This window comes from Lissotriton helveticus, chromosome 9 (genome assembly GCF_964261635.1).
Source record: "Lissotriton helveticus chromosome 9, aLisHel1.1, whole genome shotgun sequence".
NCBI classification, from domain to species: domain Eukaryota; kingdom Metazoa; phylum Chordata; class Amphibia; order Caudata; family Salamandridae; genus Lissotriton; species Lissotriton helveticus.
Genome location: NC_136070.1, coordinates 481,050,155 through 481,069,520, shown reverse-complemented (window position 1 = coordinate 481,069,520; position 19,366 = coordinate 481,050,155). Strand labels below are relative to the sequence as shown.

The following is a 19,366-nucleotide window of genomic DNA, read 5'->3' as shown; positions in this document are numbered from 1 at the left end:
ATTGTATTAGAATTGATACACCCTCATGACTCTGGGATTGACGTGTTTATTCAGGGATGTGGTCTGGGTGACAGGGGTAGGAGTCCGACTGCAGGGAACTAAACACGGACGATCACACCGATAGTCTGTGGGGATTTGTGGGGAAAGGGTGGGTATGGTCTTTGCAAGTTGCTAGTTTCCTTTTATTATTCTTTGTTCATTCTTCCTGTATATCTGGTATGTTGCATTCATAATTTGATATGTCAACCTGGGTTATTCAGGCCATGTATGTGCACAAAAACCTAATACAATTTGTTGTGAAAAAAATAATAAAGTTACCACAGTTTTGATCATGATCTCCAGAATGTAATCCAGAAGTGAAAATGCACAAGAACACATACAACAAGCATTGGAAATGCAATAGGTCTCGGATTTATTTGAGTTAGAGCTAATGGCATTGTAAATGGCAATGTCTTTTAGCCATGTGTTATGGAGTGTATGCATGTGGTGTGTAGTTGAATTATGTGGGTTGGATTGTAGCAATGGTGGCATGCTGCGCTTTAGATTAATATGTTTAAAAGTAAAGTGTACCATACTGTGATTGCTACAATAGTTAATTGTGGATGCTTTAACAATTGATGTGTGCACTGATGGCTGGTGGTGTGTGTGTCTGTAGAAATTGTGCACTGATGGCTGGTGGTGTGTGTGCCTGGTGGAAGCGTGAACTGCCGGCTGGAGGTGTGTGTGCCTGGTGGAAGCGTGCACTGACGGCAGGTGGTGTGTGTGCCTGGTAAAAGCATGCACAGACGGCTTGTGGTGTGTGTGCCTGGTGAAAGTGTGCACTGACGGCTAGTGGTGTGTGTGCCTGGTGAAAGTGTGCACTGATGGCTGTTGGTGTGTGTGTGTTTGGTGAAAGCGTGCACTGACCTCTGGTGGTGTGCGCCTGGTGGAAGCCTGCACTGATGGCTGGTGGTGTTTGCGCCCGGTGAAAGCATGCACTGACGGCTGGTGGTGTTTGTGCCCGGTGAAAGCGTGCACTGACGGCTGGTTTTGTGTGTGTGTGTGGTGGTGAGTGTGTGGTGGTGAGAGTGTGGTGTGAGAGAGTGTGTGTGGTGGTGTGTGTGTGTGTGTGGTGGACTTAGATCAGGTTTTCGTACCCTGCACACTCACACACTGACCCTGCACACTCACACACTGCCCCTACACACTCACACACTGCTCACCCTACACACTCACACACTGCTCACCCTACACACTCACACACTGCTCACCCTGCACACTCACACCCTACACTCACACACTGTTCACCCTGCACACTCTCACTGTTCACCCCGCACACTCACACAATGTTCACCCTGCACACTCACACACTGCTCACCCTACACACATACACACTGCTCACCCTACACACTCTCACACTGCTCACCCTGCACTCTCACACTGCTCACCCTGCACATTCACACACTGCTCACCCTACACACTCACACACAGTTCACCCTGTACACTCCCACAATGTTCACCCTGCACACTCACACACTGCTCACCCTACACACTCACACAATGTTCACCCTGCACGCTCACACAATGTTCACCCTGCACGCTCACACAATGTTCACCCTGCACGCTCACACACTGTTAACCCTGCATGCTCACGCACTGCTCACCCTGCATGCTCACACACTGCTCACCCTGTACGCTCACACACTGCTCACCCTACACACTCACACACTGCTCACCCTACGTAATGCGAAAAGACCTAGCTCTGCCCTTTGGCCTGTGTTGTAATCGTACAGTAGGTTGTGAGTAGTTGTGCTTGAATGGTTGGGGCGTCCCCTCCTTGCTGCTCCCCTCACAGAGGACCGGCTGCCTCCATGAAGCTTCCAAGACACGGGTTCAGCTGTTCTTTGTTTTAGCTCCTGTGTGTCAGTGCACCGTGTAAGCGCACCAGCATACCCTGCTCTCTCTGGAACACTCACACTGCTGAGTCTCTCACTCTGCTGTCACTCTCACTCTGCTGTTGCTCTCACTCTGCTGTCCCTCTCACTCTGCTGTCCCTCTCACTCTGCTGTGTCTCTCACTCTGCTGTGTCTCTCACTCTGCTGTCACTCTCACTCTGCTGTCACTCTCACTCTGCTGTCACTCTCACTCTGCTGTCACTCATGCAGTCACTTTCACTCATGCAGTCACTCTCACTCATGCAGTCACTCTCACTCATGCAGTCACTCTCACTCATGCAGTCACTCTCACTCATGCAGTCACACTCACTCATGCAGCCACTCTCACTCATGCAGTCACTCTCACTCTGCTGTCACTCTCACTCTGCTGTCACTCTCACTCTGCAGTCACTCTCACTCTGCAGTCACTCTCACTCTGCAGTCACTCTCACTCTGCAGTCACTCTCACTATGCAGTCACTCTCACTGCTGTCACTCTGCTGTCACTCTCACTCTGCTGTCACCCTTACTCTGCTGTCACTCTCACTCTGCTGTCACTCTCACTCTGCTGCCACTCTCACTCTGCTGTCACTCTCACTCTGCTGTCACTCTCACTCTGCTGTCACTCTCACTCTGCTGTCACTCTCACTCTGCTGTCACTCACACTCTGCTGTCACTCACACTCTGCTGTCACTCACTCTGCTGCAAAGGTAAGGGTCCCAGTCAACGTGTTTTATAAAACAAACAAAAGTTATTCAAAAACATGCACATACAACTCACAACACAACCAGAAATGAGTGATGTTGTTTATTCACATCCTCATTAGATACATTTCATGTATAAATGCTTTATGCAGGTTAACGTTGTGTCCAGAGTGAAATGAGAAGGAAGGGAGGAGGGAAGAAGGATGAGTGTAGGTGAGGAATTGGGGTAGTGTAGAACAGTTCAAAAAGAGCAAATGTAGTCACATAGAACATTTCTTGTTGACATCACATGGGCATACTGGTTTTGCCCCATACATTTCTAACAATTTGTGGAATCCTATCACATATATACACAGTAATTTGGTCTGTTGATTGAGGGTAGGTATCAGTACAAACGGAAAGTCGACGTTTCGACCCCTGGTCAGTGTAGGTTGAGTGGCACCTTACTTTGGGGTCTTCATCAGGACTAAGAGGTGGTGTGGGGGGATCGGGCACCTAAGGTTAAAAAATATTGAGTGAGCTAACGAAGAAACACCTTAAAATTAGAAGGGAAACGCAGTTGCAATAATTACCAAAAGGCCACTATGGATGAGTGGCAGCCTCTGCGGCTAGTAAATGGGCCACCAGGCTCCTGTTATACAGAGTGTCTTTTGTCCTAAGAAATGGGTCGATACAAAAGCGAGTGGGTTATTTCAGATGCATACCTGCCAAAGACCAGCTGAATTACTTGTAAGCTTGTACATTTAAATCATTAACAACACCCTGCCGGGTTAAACCCAACAAAATACAAAACACAATATACGGAGGGTTGAAAAAATCATCAATCAATTGCGAGAGCAAAAAGGTCTCTCTACTGTAGGTAGATAGGTAAGTGTGGAGTAATGGAAAAGGAGCCAAAGTGGGTTCCAAAATCAATGACAGTGCTCTCATAGCGAGCAGAATTGGGAGGAGAAAGTGAACGGACTCAGTAAATTCCCAAAGGATCGGCCCTTAGACAGTTAAACAGCCAATCATGCCATGACAACCTTCTTCAAACACGGAAGGAAAAACCGATTAAACGAGGTCTCGATTAAAACAGCGGAACATCCCGTGATTGAATTGAGGGAAACAATTAAGTAACCTGTAATCAGTGCTGAAGCTGGGCATGATGCATGTATTGAAATACCTTTAGGCACAAAACAATCCTTCTAATCAGGTTTGAGGGGAGATCTCTGTACATCCATACGGGCAAAAACGGGCTTCAATCTACGTAAGGGAGAAACGCAGGAGGAATACGGCCTCTGAAAACTTCAATACCGCAAGGGGGCAACCTCTCACTGGAGGAAAGGGAAAAAAAATAACAACTATTACTCACCACCGTATCCGATGTCCGGCTCACACGCATTAATCGTGTAGAGTGCGGCGGGGCGGTGTTCTTCTCCTTATTAAGGTTTCCAGCACGTGCAACCGCAGCAGCTCAATTCTCGCGGTGTACCGTGTCATAGAAACCGAAAAAAGACTAAATTGCTGTTTAGAATGGAACCGATTATAAACAAGCAGCTGGATCCTAGATGACGGTCGTACGGGGTGCGCGCGCACGGTGTTTACATCTTTTTCACTGGGCGCTGAACGGTACAGTCTGCTTCCGGGTCACGTGACGGAGTAGGGCTAGCGTGCTAACTGCTGCTTTTAGGATTGGACGGTGCTGTTGCTTGTCAAGTGTGTGCTGCACCTACAAAGTGTAGAGGGAGAGGGAGGGAATTCGGAAAAGAAGACTCGAAACCGGCCGACGCGGGAATCGAAACCAGTGGTGCGCGCGCACCAGAGGAGCGGGGAGCACGATAACACGCCGAGACGAGGTAGGAGATGTGTGTGTGTAAGGGGGGGGTTCTGTGTGTGTATGCACGGCGGCGGCGGGGGGGGGGGAGTCTGTATGTGTGTGTATGCGCGGCGGGGGGGCTGTATGTGTGTGTATGCGTGCGTGTGAGTCTGCTTCTCAGGAGCCATGGGAGACAGGAAGCGCGCGCGACCTGATCCCAGTTCCAAGGTTGCGCGTGCACCTCGCTTGTCTCCTGTCTCCCTTGACTCCGTAAAAGCGAGAATGATTACAATAGAGTCTCGGAACGACAGATTGCTTCGCAATCTGTTCGCAGTTCCGAGACCTAAAAACGAATTCATGAGCAAACATTAATCTTAAACATAATACTTACACTAAACCATAACCCTAAAAGTAATCCTCATGCTACTTTTTATGATACATTTCGGTTTTATATGTTATAAAAAGACATGACAGGTTATAAACATTTTTTTTTTTAATTAAATATCTGAAAGTTATGGATTCCTTACCTTAGAATTACCCACAGGCATCAGACTGGATCCGGATAATTTTTCTTCAGCAATACCTCTGCGCGTCGGTAGGTGGCGTTGGTCGACTCTGCCTTCGTCATTGGCATCGTGATTGCCGGCATGACGTTGCGGTATCTTCTTAGACACTGCCCCTCTGGGCTGACGTGAGTTCTTTATTTTTCAACGCCAGCCATTGCAGATCCTGAGAGAGCTGCACCTCTAGTCATCTTTTTCCAAATTTTGTCAACATCTTTTTCGAGTCGTTCAACTCCTGGTGCACAGGGATGTCACATCAGCTGATCGGCTTCAAAATTTGTGGCTCGTGTCACAAGTTGATGTCTGTTACGGATCCGCACCTTGTGTGCCTGTGGTGCTTGGAGCACGACCATGATCCGAAGTCATGCTATAACTGTCGGGTCATGAATCCAAAGTCTTTGCGGGAGCAGTCCCGAAAGCTTCTGGAGGCCCAGCAGTCGGGTCCGCGCTGCTCGAGGTCCTGGTCAAGAGGGAGGTCACGGGACCGGTCGCGGAATCACCGCCATCACCCCTCTTCGAAGTCTTCGGGTATGTCGAAGCACCAAAAAAGGCGCTCTTTGTGTTCTCCCCGGCTAATGCAACATGGGATACGGAAGGTAGTCGTCCGGCTCCGCCCACAGAGCCTGTTGGGTCGGCTCCGAGCTTCCCTCCCTTCCCGGTAGCCTTAGCGACCCCTGCCCAACTTCATAGTTTTTACAAAGCCCTCAACTCCATCTTTTGGCAGCCTGACTCTGCCTGTGCGCTTTCGGGCTCCGCGGACTCGGCTGGGTGTTCTAGGCCTTTGATGCCAGCGGCTTTGACCCCGGTGCCGCAGGGATCCATGCCTGGATCCGGAATGGCGCCAGTCGACCTTACGACACCACGGGCGCCGAATCCATTGGCGACACCTCCGTCCTCTCAAACGCCAGTTGTGTCCCCAACCGACGTCGACTCCAGGCTCCGCCTTGACATGGACACAGAGCCGGACTGACGTCGACTGGTACTTTTGTGCCTCTCTTCTAACCTGGTATTCCCTAATGCCCTGAGTGGCAAACAGAGGAGGGTGCGGAGGACTTGGAGGGGTCTGTGGACCCTCTGGCAGACCAGTTGGAAGAACCAGATTGGAGAGAGGAGTTGGGTGAGGCCAGTAGTCTGGACACTTCTCCAGACCGTGGCATGCTTTCTCCCCCCCTACCGTGGCTATGGAGGAGGGAGCCTCTTATGCTGTGGTGTTGCGTAGGGCGGCTGAGGCCTTGATTCTTGAGCTTCCTACAGTGGTGGTCCGGACTAACCTCCTGACCGAGGTGCTTCAAACGGCAGCTGCCTCTTCGGAGCCCCTTCTGCCGTTCAATGAGGCCCTCACAGACATCCTTCTGGGCACTTGGTACAAGCCCAGCACAGGGGCCCCTGTGGATAGGATGATTGCCCGAAGCCATCTCCCGGCCCTGGGTGTCCCCATTTTCCTCTCCCAACACCCTATCCCAGAGAGCTTAGTGGTCCAAGCCTCAACCTCCAAGGGCACATTCCCTACTGCTCCACCTGATAGGGTATCCAAGAAGCTGGATCACCTTGGGAAGAAGATTTTTTCTTCCGCCATCTTAGGACTGCGGTTGGTGAATACCGCATGTCTCTTGGGCCATTACACTGTGGTGCTGCCACAGTGCCCCGGAGGAGGTCCAGGCCGTGCTCTCCCGTGCAGTTGCTGCGGGTAGAGACGCAGCACAGTTTGCCATACAATGTGAGCTGGACCCGCTGACTCGCTAGGCAGGATGATTTCAACGTCGGTAGCCCTGAGGTCCACAGGCTTTTCGGGTGATGTCTAATCTACTCTTCTGGACATGCCTTTTGATGGCCGTCACTTGTCTGGCGACAAAGCGGCCAACACGCTCAAGCGCTTTAAGGATTCCAGGGCTACGGCTAGATCCTTGGGCCTCGCTACCACCTCTCGCCCCGCGTAGTCTGCTTTTCACCTCTTTCGTGGCTACCTGAAGGTTGCCCCACCACGTTCCGCCCAGAGCCACAGGCCTGCGCAAGCTGCCCAGCCTCCGCCCGGCAGGGGACGTGGGACCCAGCATCATGGGTCTGGGGGCCAGCGGGGGGGCAGTCCACCAGCGCCCTCTCTGCAGCAGCCTCCAAACCCTCCTAGTCCAACTTTTCAGGGCCAACAGTTTCCAGTGAGCGGCAGGATTCACCATCATCTCCCTCACTGATGCAACATCACATCGGCAGGTGGATTTTGCAGATAGTCCGAAGGGGCTACTCCCTCCCCTTCGAGGCTACCCCTCCCTCCATGCCGCCTGCTTTCCATTGCATGTCGAAGGATCACTTGGCCCTTCTCCGTCAGGAAGTTGCAGCTCTCTTGGCCAAGGGAGCCATCGAGCGAGTCTCTGTGCCAGAAGTAAGTCGTGGTTGTTACTCCCACAACTTCCTGCTACCCAAAAGGACAAAGGTCTGCGTCCTATCTTGGATCTCAGGGACGTCAACCGCTTCCTCCGGAAGGGGAAGTGTAAAATGTTGACATTGACTCCGGTCCTGTCTGCCCGTGACTCTGGAGACTGGATGGTAGCATTGGACTTGCAGCACGCCTATTTTTAGCTCCTCGTCCTACCTGTCCACCAGCATTACCTACGGTTCGCGGTAGGCCACAAGCATTTTCAGTTCACTCTGCTGCTCTTTGGCCTTACCAGCGCCCCTCGGGTGTTCACAAAAGTGATGGCAGTGGTCGCAGCAGCTCCTCTGCGCAGATCAGGGGTTCCAGTCTTCGATGACTGGCTGTTGAAGGTGGGCTCACCCCAGCCTTTCGTTTTCCACCTCCAGACTACGGCGGACCTCCTGCATTCGCTGGGGTTTACTATCAGTATGCCGAAGTCACATCTGATTCCCTCTCAGAACCCTCCTTTTCATCGGAGCGGTTCAGGACACAGCGCAGTTTCGGGCCTATCCTCCCGAGCAGCGAATCTGCGATATTCGAGCTATGATGCCAATGTTTCAGCCTCTATCCCAGGTTATGGTCAGAATGACCCTGAGGCTGCTAAGCCTCAGGGCCTCCTGCATCCTGCTGGTGGAACATGCCTGGTGGAATATGCAGGCTCTGTAGTGGGACCTGATGTTCCAGTGCGCACAGCATCAGGGGAATATTTCCGATTGCATCCAGGTCTCGGAGGGCATTGCACTCCAATTGCAGTGGTGGCTAACAAACCAGGATTGGGTCAACGGCAGATCCCTCTCTCTTCCCCAGCCAGAGTTCGCGGTGGTGACAGATGCCTCACTTCTGGGGTGGGGCGGCCATATGGGAGAGGCGGAGATCAGAGGCCTCTGGTCTCCAGCAGAGTCCGGGCTCCACATCAACCTTCTGGAGCTCTGGGCGATTCGTCTAGCACTGAAGGAATTATTTTCCTCTGTCAGGGGATGAGTAGTGCAGGTGTTAACGGACAACACCACTGCCATGTGGTACTGCAACAAACAGGGCAGAGTGGGGTTGAGGACCCTATGTCAAGAGTTTTTCCGCCTTTGGACATGGCTGGAACGTCAGGGCAAGACTCTGGTGGTTCAACACCTGGCAGGTTCTCTGAATGCCAGGGCGGACAAACTCAGCCACAGGTGCATGCTAGATCACGAATGGGGTCTTCACACTGAGGTGGTGCAAGGACTCGTTCAGCAGTGGTTAGATCTATTCGCCACAGAAGAGAAGAGGCAATGTCAGCAGTTCTGCTAGTTAGATTTTCCAAAGAGGCACTCGCTCAGCAACGCTTTTCGTCGTGAGTGGAGTTGCGGTCTTCTATATGCCCTTCTGCCTGTACCACTTTTGCCCAGAGGGCTGAAGATTAAGCGTGACCGGGTCCAAGTCATAGTTGTGGCTCCGGATTGGGCAAGCTCTTACACATGGCCATCGATCCTCTGATCAGACTGCCTCTTCAGGAGGATCTTCTGTCGCAGCAGCAGGGGACGGTCCTCCCCCCGAACCTGTCCAGCCTCCACCTCCTTGAGTGGAGATTGAGCAGCGACAGTTAACAGCTTTCAACCGTCCTCCCGAAGTCTATAATGTTACCTTGGCAGCCAGGCGTCCCTCCACTAAAACGGTATACGCTTGTAGATGGAAAACATTTGTGACATTGTGCCCAGCAAAGGCTGTGGATCCCCTTTCTGCTCCTGTTTTTGAGGTTTGTTTTGTTCCTCCTTTCCTTGGCCCAGCAGGGCTCTGCTCTGGCCACACTTAAGGGCTATCTATTGGCTATTTCAGCCTTTCTTCTGCTTCCTGATCAGCCTTCTCATTTCAAGCCCCCTATTGTAAATAGATTCCTTAAGGACATTAATCATCTCTTTCCTCCTATTCCTTTCGTAATGCCCCAGTGGGACTTGAATCTGGTTTTGACTTACCTTATGTGCGCTCCTTTCGAGCCGCTACATAATTGTCCTCTCAGACTCCTAAATTTAAAACCTGCTTTTCTGATTGCCAATACCTCTGCTCGCACGGTGTGTTAGCTTCAGGCTCTGTCTGCTGAGCCTCCTTTCCTTGCTGTTGATCCGGACATGGTTGTCCTTAGAACTCAACCTTCTTTCATCCCCAATGTGGTTACCTCTTTCCAATTTGGACAGACCTTTACTTTGCACACCTTCCCGCATCTTTCAAAGGAGGAGGAGAGGCTCCACCGTCTGGATCCAAAACGTGCGCCATCTTTCCATCTGTATCGCACAAAACAATTCCGGGTGGATGACCAGCTCTTCCTTGGCTATGTGGGCGCCAAGAAAGTTGGGGCCGTGCAAAAACGGACCATCTCTCGGTGGTTCGTTCTTTGCATCAAAATTTGTTATTCCTTGCCAAAGTAGGAACCTCCGGTAGGACTGCGCGCCCATTCCACCAGGGCAACGGCAGCCACTACTACTTTGGAACGTTGAGTACCCCTTAGTGACATCTGCCAGGCAGCCACGTGGGCATCCCTGCACACGTACATGAAACACTACTGCCTGGACAGCAAAGTCCGGAGAGACGGCTTCTTTGGCCGCTCAGTTCTCCAGGACTTTCTGGTGTGAACTTAGTTCGCAGACCCACCTCCAGGATTGGTATTGCTGGGGTATCTATTCTAAGGTAAGGAATCTATAACTATAGTCTCTTTCAGATGAACAAGTTACTTACCTTCGATAATAATATATCTGTAAGAGACATTTATTAGTTATAAATTCCTTACCGCCCCACCCATCCTCCCCGTTCTGCAAACTGACTTCTAGGCCAAGAAACTTCCTTTCAGGGCCCTAGTTTTGTGCACCAGTGGTCAGTGTCTTGCATGGCTCTGTGCTTCTGGGGTGGAATGTCGTGTAAAGAACTGACATAATTGCCCATGGGCGGCGTCTAAGTAGATGATGCGACGTCATCCCGGCATTCCCAATGATGAACGCGGAGTAGACCGACGGCCAGGGAGACTGCTGCGAAAAAATTGTTCCGGATCCAGTCTGACGCCTTGGGGTAATTCTAAGGTAAGGAATCTATATTATAGGTCTCTTACAGATATATAGTTACCAAAGGTAAGTAACGTGTGCGATACCGCGACGTCATTCCAGCGATCACGACGAACGCGGAGGCGACCAACGCCACCTACCGACGTGCAGGGTTACTGCTGAAGAAAAATCTCCGGATCCAGTCTGGCGCCGGGGGTAATTCTAAGGTAAGGAATCCATAACTAATATGACTCTTGCAGATATATTGTTACCGAAGGTAAGTAACTTGTTCATTTCTACTTTACTATTATGAGTGCATTGTCCTAAATTACATAAAAAGGATCTGCAAACATTTTTCCTTGGTGGCAATTGTACGTACAGCACTAGAAAATCGACCAGACGAGTGGACTTACCACAATCACAAGTGTCTCCCATCATTGGAATACTCGTGTATTTAAAAAGGTTTCCCAATAGGATATTTTAAATGTGGGGAACTTCCACAAAATGTCCTTCCGAAACATTTGAAATACTTTCCCGACTATAACTGCACTTTTAAACATACCTTAAAAGAAAGAATGTAAGATATGCAGTTAGTCTGGCAAAGTGCCCCAAACATTCACATTGTGTCTGGGGTGGCACAAGGGGATATTTGATTTCTTCAAATAGAATAATGTTTACTGTATAATGCATTGAAGTGGGCAAATGAAATATGGTGCAAATGCACGTTTCACTGCCCCCTCTGACATGTATGATTAAGGAATCGGAATTATGCATGGAAACCCGGATAAGTTGCACATTTTGGGAGTGTAACAATGCCTCTTAGAATTTCAGGTTATTTTGTGAATCGATTATTATTGGAAACATTTTAGACGACGACTGGGGCTAGATTACAATGTTATTACACATTTACATAGAACTAACGCAAGGCAGTACAGTAATGCTGTGTAGCATGAAAAAAGAGAGCAGAACAGCGCCATATCTATTAAGATGTGGTAATGTTCTGCTAGCTCCTTGTGCTGGTGCACTTTTGACTGCCAGGGACCAACACAAACACCCTTGCGCAATAGTGCCAGGGTTTTGCATTGTACAAAACATAGATTTTGCGCTAGAAGGTGTCAAACCATGCTTAAAGGCATTTCTAACTTAGTATGTATATTGTACAATATAGCATACATACGAAATGGGAAAAACGAGGAGAAATGATCATATTTGTCATTGTTCGCCTGCCTCGAGGACACGGACACTTTTGGTGCAAATTCCTGTTCACAGTCCTTTCTAAATAGGTTTTTGCATAAAAACCCTTGGGGTGGATAAATTGGAACGCCCCCTTGCACAGATATGCAATGCAGAATATTGCACAGTTTTGCGTAACTTTGGTTTACAATTCAACAGAAATCATGATTTGTAGAAACCCACCCTTGCGTTAAGAAAAAAAGTTGCACAAACCAGATGTAAACTGTTTGTAAATCTGTGCCAAAGTATATATATATTTTTTTTCTGTGGTATATCTTTTCTCTGGTGGAAGACTGATTCAATCACAAAATACCTTGCTGGATCTGTGAAACTGATGTCTGCTGAGGCTGTGAGACATTTCCTATTGAGACGAGTCTCCTGCCAGTATATTGTGAGACTTTGTACACAAACTGTGACAAGTGGCGTTGAAGCAGTAGAAAAGTAATTTGGTGTCATTTCTGCAAACATTATACATACACCTGAGGGAAGAATGTTGTAAGTTCAGCCCCGCTAATAGAGACTAGTGCAATACAAGGGTTCGTGATCTCCTCGCCACATTACTGCAGATCAGAAAACTAGAAATATTGCATTCAGTGAGGTCTGCACAGGCAGTCAGTCACGTAGACCGATCCCAAGACCACTGAATGTATTCACGCTGATTAACAAAGCACTCCCATTCACTGAACCTCGTGGCTTGATCAGTGAATGTCGGTCAAGGTTACTTTTTCTCAGTGAATAACCAGAAAGGTTTGCAGTAGAAGTGCTCTGGTGCATGGCGGTTCAAATACCGCAAACCACACTACCTCAAATGTGTGACCTGTGTGAATGAATGGTCATTTGCCCTAATTAAAAACTGTTTAAAAAAAGAGTAAAACTACTATTTTTCCTCAAAGCATCGGTGCTAAAAAATATCAGTTAACAAAAATAGCACGCCCTGAGGTATTTTATTTTCTTACCAAGTTGTAATTGCAAAGGACAGAAAAAGCCTTGAAAAGCGTTGGTATCCATTGTGTTCCTGTGTAAATAACTCCTGTCTAAGACTACGTGACGAACAACCATAATTATGTTCTGGAGAACGTTGTGACGCACAACACGCCTGCAAGAGATTTGAAGTCAAGCCTTGTATTTTTTCCGTCGTTCTTTCCCGCCTCAGGGACCGTTGGTCAGGCCACGCACTTTCCTTTGCCACTTCCGTTTTCACACTCTTAGCTCGAAGCAAGTAAATGTAATAACCATTAATTCAATGTAGCTCTTACGGTTCTCGTGTAATTCTATTTCCAGAGACTGGGCATTGAAAAAACCGACCCGGCAGCTTTGACGAATGAGGAAATAAGCAAGTTCGTGAGGCTGGATATTGATCCGGACACCATAACGTGGCAAAGAGGTACAAGAGAACTAAATGAATTCAAGTCTGCTGGGGAGGAGTGTTTTTGCAGCCTGTAAATGTCTTTATGTAGTTGATGCAAGTCTTACCAAACGTGGCCAGGGGGTTGGCGGGAGGGAGACGACCACCGCCTAGTAAAAGTATAGATTGTGTGTCATTTGGAAGAAGAACATACATATTGTGGCAGCTCCTTGGTGGATGTTCATAATTCACATGGTGGCTTCATTGGAGTCTTCGCCTCCCAGTCGGTTGCACCTTTGCCGTTCACAGGCGGTCTCATAGACTCTCTACTTTTGTGCGGTTTGGGAGGCTTCACCTCTGCTGGTCCCTGGTGGACCAGTGGATTCACAATACTCTTGTTCAGGAGGGCGACAGCGCCTTCTACTACGTTGCTCTGGTGCCGCCTGGCTGGACCTCTGAGAAGATTGATGCATATCATCCACATCATTCAACACTGCCCGCTAAGACCACAAACAAACTCACACCTTGCTAACTAAGCATGTACAGGACGATAGCTTTAAACCCAATTAGTGGATAGTCATTGTGCACAAACACAACCCCATCTCTCACATCAGTTTGCTTCACTTCAACCTTTATGCTGCCACTGTAACATTAAAGGGCTCCTCCAAACTTCTCACACACAACAAAACGAGTCCCACGTAAGCCATTCTTTAAACCTACACTCTCACATCCATGCTTAACAGGCGCAGTAGTGTTTTGCTCTAAAACACATCTCTAGCTGTCTGCTTCACACCTTTCTTGAACCCAGGGACAAAATCACAGCAATATGTGGGACATGATCTACACCTGCTAATGCACAAGAGTCATTGTATAAATCCACAATAGCAACGATGCACAACAGACGGGGTAGCTCCCTTCTTTAACACCCACAAGCGCTTCACAGTCTCATGAGGGGTATGAGATGCCGTGTGAATTTTGCAGTACACTACCTAATGCACTCCATTATTATTGATGATCCCATTTCTGTGTTTTAAGTTTGTAGAAATCAGACTTTGTTCTTAGTCATTTGATAAGAATTTGGGACAGGCAATAAAATTAGATATCTGTAAAACTATTACGGTGTGTGTACACATCAATTGGTCCCCAATGATAGAATCCATGTCGATGAATGAACAAAGATGAATTGTCCACAGAGGTTAATATCCACAAGGAAGTTGTTGCTAATCAAACAGTTCTGCTAATTTGAAAGAGCCAGTTGGAGAATGTATCAGTCAGTTAAGAGGATGATGGATTGGTGTTTATAGTACTGGTGTTCCTCATTACTTTGATAAGTCTTCCTGTTCATGATATCCATTTTATATGGTGCATATGGAGATGTACATGATGCAGTAGATTACCTGCTTATGCTATAGTCAGGAAGGATTTACAATACTAAGAGAGCTTTTGGTGAACTTGCTGAAGTACTCCAGGTTGGTATATGCGTAGACCAAGACTTTTAATTAGCCTTGATAAACTTAAGGTTAGGTGGAAAAAGCAAATATGTACTAAAATCTGAAAAACCTTTTAAATGGATTGGTTTATAAAAATACATTAAAGTGAAGGGTGTGGCCCATCTTTTTCAAAGAATATGCTGGATGTAAACCTATCATCTTGTCCATGAATGTGTGCTGAGAGTTTGTCTAGACTAGTTTCTTGTCAAGTCCCAAGGATTCCTATCTACAGCCGTTCAGTGTGCTCAACAAAACTAGCTCACATTTCACCGCCTTGTTTGTGGTGTGCACTTGACTCCCAGAAATCGGTGTATAATCCAGAATCCCTTTGGCATCACAGCAGTATCAATCAGTATTCCCTGCCTGAAAACTAGCCAGTTTAGGATGAGAGCAGTTTTGTTACATGGCATGGAAGCCCTAAGGATAGTGGATTGAGGGTAAGGGAAGTCTGATAGAAGTTTTTCTCACAAGTCAGCTGCTGCTGGGTGCACACCACAGAGAGGAAACTTGCAGGACAGAGAGGGAGGCAAACCACATAAAAATGGATGGGAGTGGATTTCCATTCTGGACTGTTGTTCAGATGGACAACATGAAATGCTTACTTTCTAAATATACAACGGATTCAAAGTGTATCATTCGACCAAAAGGAATTCTTACTTCACAACCTCCTCTCTCTCCTGCACACACCCCTCCCACACACAACGCCGTGTAATGTGCCTGCAACAATGATGAGCAAAAAAAATAAAAAGTCACACTGTGAAGAGTGGGAACAGTGGAGGTAACATCCTGGAAGGTCCAATTAGTGGCTCAAAAGGGAGAACGGTAAACAACATGTGTCATGTGCACATAATTGGAAGCTACACAGTTGTTGCTGTGAAAGAAATGTTATAGACAATCACCGCCTTCCTTGCAGAGGGAAAGCAAAAAATGCCTAAAACAGAGGACGGTGCAATTGGCTGGAGGTATTAAAATGCTGCCAATCTTGGAAGATGTTATTGTAAACAAGATAGAGCAAAACATTGGATTGAGAGGAAGGCTCAGGAGTGGGGGGAAGTGGTTGTGGGGTTTGGACAAGTGTACCATCACGGAAGAACCAATATACTAACCAAGCTGCTGTCCTCAAAAATATGCAGCATAAAATGAGGACTTTGACCGAGGCAAATTTAGACAGTGGATGAAGAACCACTGACCTAGTCAATTCTCTCAGAGTTCCGGTTCTTTGTGAACTGTATGTAGGAAACTGAGCAACGAAGAAATAAAAAAAAAATAGTTGAACAACGCAAAAAAGGGAAGGATGTTTCTATCCATTATGCATTGTGTTGCTGGAGTATTACAGCTGTCGAATGCAAATACATTGCATTCGACAGCTGTAATGTCGAATGCAATGTAAAAATGCGAATTTTTAAAACACGTAGATACATTATTTTTTTTAAATGATAGCTGCGCAGCTGGTATTCACTGATTATCCACCCTACACGGTATTGATGAAAAGCTGGAAAAACGAGAAGACGTGAGACAGGCAAGAAATTGAAGATTGTAATTCAATCTGCCACAAAAAAGTGTGAAAGAAGTAATAAGTTCGTACAAGCCTTAAATGTCCATGGTCAATATAATATATTGAAAGTCATTGGGAATCTTTGGTCGAGGGCTTGTGTGGATCCCCTCTCCAAGTTCTGCACCATGGCAGGGAAGACCCCGATTTATGGTTGGGAATGTTCTCTACTCCTAGGCTGCCCAAGCACAGGGATGAGGTTCTTTTGTCTACTTGATGGCATAGACCAGAAGACATAAGATCAACAGGTACACTTCAATGAGAAACCCCCCTCGCTTTCCTCGGCATGGCCCATATGCAGTTTTTGGATGGTTGTGAATGCCTTGGCGGATGACTGCCAGGCAAGCTATCAGCCACTGAAACACCTCTGGCTTCTTTACTGATCTCCCCTGGCTGCAGGACCAATGTGTATAAACCTCGGGCTGGCTATGTTCAGGTCCTATCACTAGCAATTCTAGGATTATGTGTGGCGTGACATTTGTCCAGTTCCTGCTTGCCTTCCTACTGTGGGCTCCCCTGTCAACATCTGAGCCGTTTTTAAGCGAGGCAGGTATGCGCATTGCCACACAACCTGTCAGCATTGAAGAGGGAAGATAAAAATAGCAGTTCCAGATTAAAAAAGAATGATCCACCAGCTTGTATGAGGGGATAACACTCGTAGTTGTGAATTTAAGACAAGGATCTCTGCTGCATCTCATGATAATTGTTTACAGAAAAATGCATGTATCTCGAATGCTCCTGTCAGAGTATATTTGAAGTCTCATCTTGGTGTTGCCTGATTTGATTATTTTTCAACATGAAAGCTACTAACAATCTGCTTTTCAATGCGGCTGAAGATGACAGCAGATTAATGCGGGTGAATGAGGAGATAAGCATATGTCATAAAACGCAATCAGATTTAGAAAAAAGTAATTTGTTGCAATGGAGATAGACAGGACAATAAGAGCGAACAACAGTCTAGAATGTAAACACAATTCACTGTTCGCATACGAAACTCCCACCTGCGTCAGAGTTTATGTCCCGGTGATATTTGGGTTTTTTAAATGTATTTTTTTATTTTATTTAAGGTTTTCATAAAGCATCATACATAATACAAGAACTACAATGCAACCCAGTTACATTATAATAAGATAAGGGATATTGCTTTCAAAATAAAAGAAAAAACGTAGCCTTAAACACAGATGTAAAAGGGTAGACTCCAGTTGTTATAATACAAAGAACAGCTATACTACATCACTTGCAGCAATATGGACAATGCTTATACAGTCACAGTGCTAGCAGACACTTTCAGGTGTCCTAGTTTTAAATAGGACAACACTGTAGACTGTAATCTGTTCTGTTTGACAGGAAGTGTGTGTGTGTGTGTGTGTGTGTGTGTGTGTGTCCGTGTGTCCATAGAAAAGAATTAACGGAAGCATCGATGTTGAGCCAGGGTATGGGGAAATATAGTGCTAGGGTGGGGATGGGTCTGTATGCATTCTAGCTCTATTTTATTGGCACTAAAACACATATACCTGTATCCGTAATGGAAGGGTGTCTCATACATAGGTACTAATGATGTGTGAAAGCCTATAACTACCAGTGGCTTCCTTGGTGGGCAATTCGTACAAGAACTGAAATGCTTATTATTTGACATATCGTCTCATCACTTGAGAGTTCAGCAGTGCTACAGTCTTGGACTCTGTTCATTGGTGCAGCTGAAGCTGAATAATGTTTAACAAGCATTGTTTAATAATGCAGGTGGAAAGGTATTGGCTTTGCCAACGCAGGTTTGTAAAACATTTTTTAAAGGAACAACAACGTTCTAAATACAGCTAAAAAAAAACTATATCTTCAGGTATCTCAAAACTGTATATTGACTTGAATATTTTCAATTCAATTCAATTCAATTCAAGAATCTTTATTCGGTGATTAGAAAACACCATAAAAGCACATTTATATATACACAGATAATCAATAAAAAATTATTAAATACTAATTAGGATCCTTGTACATAATTGATACGCTAAAAAAGAATGCCGACATAAGGGCCATAAAAATACAGATCACAATATTTAATTCCTCTCCCCTCGTCATTCTTAAACGGATTGCGACTTTGATAAAGTTCAAGATACTACACAAAGTTAAAGGGTCAGAGGCTTTTAACAGAAATACTAAGGCATCCCTGGCGTGTTCCAGTTGGGCCTTTTTTAAGATGTTTACAAGGAATCTACGCCTAGGCATGGAAAAATAGGGACAAAGCAAGACAAAATGAAGGGAATCCTGCGGAGACCGATTGTCGCAGCCGCAGGGGCCCTTCTGCTCGATAGATGAAGTAAACCCGGCAGGTATAGCCAACATGAAGGGGAGCAGATTCAGTCTGAGACGGCACATATAAAATCTGTCCTGTGCATTATGTAGAAGAAATAAGTAAGGCTCCATGCCCTCCACGCTCTTTACCAAACTGTGGGCCCTTACAGTTTTTTTCACTCCTTCAGCACCAGCTCGACATTGGGTTTCTCGTTCCAGAAATAGTTCCCTTACTTGCTTCTTGTGCTGTGCTGAAATAGTAGCTGGGTTCGTGAAAAGATTCCCCAACCCTAGATCCTCCAGGGTATTTTTCACGTATTTGAGCCAGGGGATGCGCATAGAATGGGTCCTACCTAGGCAGTCCAATAGAATTTCTCTGCTTAAATGCGCATCTGGGTTTATCCATATTTTTAACCAGGCCACTATTGGCCTAGGTTTTAACAAATCTTCCAAATATGGCCTCCCTAGCTCCCTGTGGGCTATAAGACCAGCAGTGCTGGGTGGCGCCCTCAGGATTGTTTTCAAATACCTATTTTCTTCCTGTTGGATTCTAGTTGTGTTCACGAACCCCCAAACTTCTGCCCCATAAATTACTTTGGAGCATGTTATGGAGCCGTACAAATTCATCACCTGTTCCGGACTCCATCTGCCCACCCTCCTGCCATATCCAGCTATCGCCCCATTGGAGGCAATCATTTTAGTACAACGTTCCGCTACCAAGGGGGTAAATTGCAGGGCACCGTCGAAGGTTACCCCGAGGTAGGAGAACGTCTTAACCTGCTCCAAACTGTGGGAACCTATTGTGTAGACAAATTTGGAGGAAGGTTTTTTGCCGGCCAGGAGCACATATGATTTGCCTAGGTTAACAGATAGATCCAGATTACTCATAAACTCCGCAAACCCCTCTATCAGGGTTTGTAGGCTTCGAGGTGTTCTTGCCAGTAAAACCGCATCATCTGCGTAAAGCAGGACGGGGATATACCGTGGCCCAACCCTTGGACAATCTGCCTTTAAACCCAGAAGGAACTGCTCCAGGTTATTAATGTAAAGGGAGAACAAAAAAGGGGC

General features: G+C 46.8%; 1 protein-coding gene across 1 annotated transcript in view; it reads left to right on the top strand.

Annotated features, from left to right (window-relative positions):
- Window positions 1-19,366, top strand: part of MTHFD1 (methylenetetrahydrofolate dehydrogenase, cyclohydrolase and formyltetrahydrofolate synthetase 1) — a 349,963-nt gene that overhangs the window by 223,653 nt on the left and 106,944 nt on the right. The window contains exon 16 of the mRNA XM_078660313.1: window positions 12,904-13,006. Within this exon, the coding sequence (XP_078516439.1) occupies window positions 12,904-13,006 (103 nt within the window). The remainder of the gene's footprint in view (window positions 1-12,903; window positions 13,007-19,366) is intronic.